This window comes from Gastrolobium bilobum, unplaced genomic scaffold, assembly GCF_033153095.1.
Source record: "Gastrolobium bilobum isolate Gb01-03AN ecotype WA unplaced genomic scaffold, APGP_CSIRO_Gbil_v1 utg37804, whole genome shotgun sequence".
Taxonomy (NCBI): domain Eukaryota; kingdom Viridiplantae; phylum Streptophyta; class Magnoliopsida; order Fabales; family Fabaceae; genus Gastrolobium; species Gastrolobium bilobum.
The window spans coordinates 127,094-132,232 of NW_026896549.1; the positions used below are offsets into that span (position 1 = coordinate 127,094).

Consider the following 5,139-nt stretch of genomic DNA (forward strand, 5'->3'; position numbering starts at 1 on the left):
CCGGCCATTTTCTGAGTTAGAGTAGAGAGAATTAATCAATATAGTTGTATATAAGATAAATTACTATTGCAATGATATACTTTAGTTTAAATTCATAATCTTTCTAGCTTCTTCTACCCTAAAATTTAATATTTAGATATATGATATCCGGTTTGCATGTGACTCAATATAGAAGTGTGCTGTGGACTATGAAGTTTAACTAAGCTGAACCGGTTTGTCCAAACGGATTTTGTTTGGCCTTTACATAATATTACAATTAAGAGACCTAAAAAGATTCACCATCCATGATTGATGATTAACACAACACTCTTTTTTGTCTTAATAGCTGTTGCTAAAGTCACCCACCTCATTGTCTTTTCTCTTATTCCTAGCTGTCTCTCTGTTATCTTCATTGGCTCTGAATTTTAAGAATGTGGTTTCAGTGAAGCTCAAATTTGTCCCTCATTCAACAAGGGAAAGAGATGACTTCCCTTAGAGAACTTCTCACAAAAGAAGGCTTCAACCAAACCAAATCTGCCCAACATCCAAACCTTAAACCACTGAGGTCAAAACACAAACTTTTACAAGAAACTCAAGAGAAAACATCACTCCCTTTATACATCTGCCATGATCGAAAAAACCTCGATTGCTCCAAGCACAAGTTAGACAAGTCCACTATAAAAAATAGGTCTAGGTCACCTCAATCCAACACCACCAAAAGGGTTGGTTCAGCCTCTGAAATATCGAAGAATTCCAAGTCATTGGTATCACCGGATTCAAGAACAGTGGGGGGACCCCCTATGGATGAAGTTGCCATCAGAGCAGTGATCGCCATCCTCAGTGGCTATATTGGAAGATATGTAAAGGATGACTGTTTCAGGAAAATAATCCTAGACAAGTGCATTTCTTGCTTGGTCAGAAGAAGAAACGGTTCAGAATCAGATAATGAGATTCTTGTAAACATGAAACTGGGCATGGAGAATATTGATAAATTAGTACAAGATCAAGGAACAAAGAAAGAGCTAAAGATTAAAAGTTTGAGGAATTCCATTGAGCTTTTAACCATAATTGCTTCATTGAATTCTAAAGCCTCTAGGGAAGCTTCTTCAACTTGTGGAATACCCAATTCCCATCTCTCTGCTTGTGCTCAGCTCTACTTGGCAATAGTTTACAAGCTTCAAAAGAATGACAGAATTTGTGCTAGGCATATATTGCAAGTGTTTTGTGATTCACCATTTTTGGCTAGAACCTACTTGCTTCCTGACCTTTGGGAGCATTTGTTTCTTCCTCACCTTCTCCATCTTAAAATTTGGTATACCGAGGAGCTTGAGACCCTTTCAGCTTCAAGTGAATGTCATGGTGAGAAGGAAATGAAAATCAAATCTTTGAGCAAAGTGTATGATAACAAAGTGGATACAGGAACTACTATGTTTGCTTTGTATTACAAGCAATGGCTTAAAGTTGGGGCTAATGAGCCTCCTCTTCCTATTGTCCCCTTGCCATCAAGACCAAGTCATGGATCCTCAAGAAGAAGAAGGTCTTCAGATTCTTTCGTTTTGCATTCCTCGATCAAACCAAACTTGTGAGTGTCATGGACATCTAACATTCACTATTCTATCCAGTCATCTTTTCACAAGAAGCAAATATATGTGTGTGGTAGTTATATGTTTATATGATTTGGTTGCTTGTAATAGATACAAGGAAGTATTTGGTCCCGAACTAGAACCGAAACCAACAACTCTTGCTGACCAAAATGGAATGCTGACAATTAGATGGGGCTCAAGGACTGGTGAAAATTTGTATGGAGATGAATATAACTGTAGTTCATTTCAGGTTAGTTTCTGTGTCTTCATTTCATAGCATATGTAAAACATGGGAATGCATTTGAAAAATATAATCTCTCTCTCTCTCACCTTTGACAGAAAGAAGACATGATATACTTTGGAAGATCATCAAGGCGAATTGACAAGAATCATGCTGAATTAAGGTCAGAGTCACAGAGATTGGACTATTTTCAATGCTTTTCTTGCAGGGCTATACGAGCAGAAAGCTTGGCGAACAGCAACTATACATCCAACAATGCTTCATTCAGAGATAAAACAACTGTTCTTTCAAGTGAGTTTGTTGGAGCTATTAAAACTATATGTTCATCAGATATTCTAAGCGAATGTGAAATTGCAATTCGTGTGATTACCAACACTTGGTTGAAGTCTCATGGTGACCCTCTAATTGAAGAAGCACTGACACAATCTAGTGTAATTGAGGCCATTCTGGAGGTATTGTTTTCCTCCAGTGATGATGATATTCTAGAATTGGCTATATCGGTTTTAGCAGAATTAGTAGAAAGGAATGGTGCAATCAGACAAATTATATTGAGCTCAGATCCACAACTAGAAATTTTTGTGAGACTTTTGAGAAGCACTGGTCTATTTCTAAAAGCTGCAGTTCTGCTTTATCTGTTAAAGCCGCAAGCAAATCAGATGTTATCACCAGAATGGGTGCCACTAGTACTTCGAGTATTAGAATTTGGGGACATAGTTCTGACCCTTTTCACAGTACAATGCAATCCTCAAGAGGCAGCAATTTACTTTTTGGACCAACTTCTAACTGGTTTTGATGAAGATAGGAATTTAGAGAATGCGAGGCAGGTTGTTTCACTTGGGGGATTGACCCTGCTTATGAGAAGAATAGAAGAAGGAGAGGAACATGAGAGAAATAATGCTGTTCTGATAATTTACTGTTGCATTTGTGCTGAAGGAAGCTGCAGGAGTTTTCTATCTGACAATATAAATAAGACTTCTTTACTAGAACTCATTGTTCTTGGGAATAGTAAAAATTCCAGTGGATATGCCTTTTCAGTGCTAGCTGAGTTACTCTTCCTTGATAGGCATGTACTTCACTTCCTAACTTCTCCCTGATATGTTGTTTAGTATTTTTATTTTTATCTCTTTTGCTGTTCCTTATTTTTTATCAGAAAGTGCTAATAGTGTTTTGAAATCGTGCCAGAACCACCAAGATTTTAAATTTCTTAAGGGAACTTAAAGATGGATGGGGTGGCTTAAACACAATGCACATTCTGTTCATTTACCTTCAAAGGGCTCCACCTGAAGAAAGCCCTCTAGTTGCAATGGTATTATTGCTGCTTGATCTTATGGTAATTCTTTCAACTTACTAATTTATATATTGAAATATTGGTCTGTACATAATTATTATATCATAATCAAACTTTTAGACCGAATAACCCTTCGTTAGTATATTGAAGAGTTCACAAATGGGATAGCAGTGTTGTTGCAGGAAGATCCTTTCAAAGGAAGCTTATATAGAGAAGAAGCCATTGAAGCAGTTGTGGCTGCTTTAAATTGTCAAATATGTAATGATATAATCCAAGAGCAACTAGCCAGAGCTCTACTCTTGTTAGCAGGCCACTTTTCTTCTACAGGTGAATCATTAATGGAAAAAGCACTTCTACAACAAGCTGGCTTCCGAGAAAGTTGCTTAGAAGATTCCTCTCATGGCAAGGAAATTGTTGTTTATGATTTGGCTCACAAGGTAGGCTTTGGATTATAATTATGTGATTGTCATGTTACTAGTCCCTAGTTATAAGAAAAAAGACGTGTTTTTAGTACTACTTGCTATTCAAAATTGTTGATTGGTTGTTTGTTGTTGTTGATTAGAATGAAGAGGATGATGAAGGTGAAAGTTGGCGAAATAGAGCAGCCAGTGTCTTGTTCAAAAGTGGAAATAAGAATTTACTATTGGCACTCGCAGATTCTGCAGCCAATGGTATCCCAAGTTTAGCACGAGCAAGTCTTGTAACAATTTCATGGATGAGCAGCTACCTACACTTAGTTGATGATAGAAAGTTGCCACCAATGGCTCTCTCAATCTTCACTCCAGTGTTGTTAAAATCCTTGAATTTTGATAAGGATGCTGAGGCAAGAGTGCTAGCTTCATATTCATTGCTATGTCTTGTACAAAACTCAGGTATGATAATTTTGCCATGTTCAGTGTTATGCCAAACTTGCCCTTAAAGGAGTAGTTGTCAGTATAGTTCTCAAACTTTCTATTTAGCATCATAGGCGCAGATCCCAATAAAATGGGGTTCAAAATTTTTTTTTTAGAGAAATATAATGTAAAATAATTAATGAAACTTTACTTGACACATTAATAAATGAGTATAAGATAGGAAAGAAAAAGAAGAAGAAAAAAGTGTGTGTATAATATTCACCTTTGAGTTGAAGTAGTTGCTTTTACTTTTTTTCATTTCCACGTTCTTCATTTTCCATTTTTTTCATAGCAGGTGTCTCTGATCTGCCACCGCTACACGAAGACTCACACAGACATCTCCAAAATCTCTCCCTAGTGACATGGACAGCGAATGAGTTAATGTCAATCATCTCGAAAAGCAGCTTGCAATAAAAAACAATGAAAAACAAAGCTTCATATTGAACAGTTCCATGTCCACTCTTTCATATACTTGTAGTTGTAATATTTTTGTATAGTTAGATTAGCTTGGAAGGAAATATTTCTACAAAAAAGAAACATCTATTTTTATTTTTATTTTTATTTTTATTTTTCCATTTTATAATAGCTTATGATTTCACAACCTCGAAAGCTTGTTTAGCCAAAGAAAGAAAGAGGCTACCAAAGGGAGAGGCAGGGGGCACTAAAAGAGGCTTAGGTGCTAAAACATATCCAATACAAGTATCTTTGTTCCTAGATTACAAAACTTGTCCTAAAGCTAGTGTTTTTCTAACTTCACCACTCGAAAGAGAAAGTAAAGAGGACAAAATAGATGATAAAAAAAGGGGGCACTTTTAAGTTTTTTACATGGATAATAACTTATCTCTTGCTTGGATCTGCATGTGCACCTGTTTACTCGAGACTGCGACTGAATAGAGTAACCCCATCTCATTAAAGAAAGAATCTTTTAGAAATAAAAGTATTATCCTGACAAGAATAACAGACAAACAGGACAGAACAATCTGGGACAAAATAAATTTGGAGTCATGTTACACTAAGAAACTTTTTTCATTGGGTGAACGTAATCAATTTTAAGAAAAATAAATAAATAGTTGCTAAAATATAATAGAGAGTAAGAGTACCACATTAAGAGGATAGTGAAACATGTAAAGCCTCATAAATTTTTGTGTTACTTTG

At 36.1% G+C, this 5,139-nt stretch overlaps 2 protein-coding genes across 2 annotated transcripts; both read left to right on the forward strand.

Annotated features, from left to right (window-relative positions):
- Positions 1-461: 461 nt before the first annotated feature.
- Positions 462-2,897, forward strand: LOC133300472 (putative E3 ubiquitin-protein ligase LIN). Its single transcript, XM_061500028.1, has 3 exons — positions 462-1,561; positions 1,674-1,812; positions 1,902-2,897. Exons 1-3 carry the CDS (start codon positions 462-464, stop codon positions 2,895-2,897), a joined length of 2,235 nt encoding a protein of 744 aa, XP_061356012.1.
- A 421-nt stretch (positions 2,898-3,318) lies between these two features.
- On the forward strand, positions 3,319-4,413 carry LOC133300467 (uncharacterized). Its single transcript, XM_061500021.1, has 3 exons — positions 3,319-3,528; positions 3,654-3,963; positions 4,280-4,413. The coding sequence occupies exons 1-3, from the start codon at positions 3,430-3,432 to the stop codon at positions 4,396-4,398; spliced, it is 528 nt and encodes a 175-aa protein (XP_061356005.1). The 5' UTR covers positions 3,319-3,429; the 3' UTR covers positions 4,399-4,413.
- The last annotated feature ends 726 nt before the right edge of the window (positions 4,414-5,139 follow it).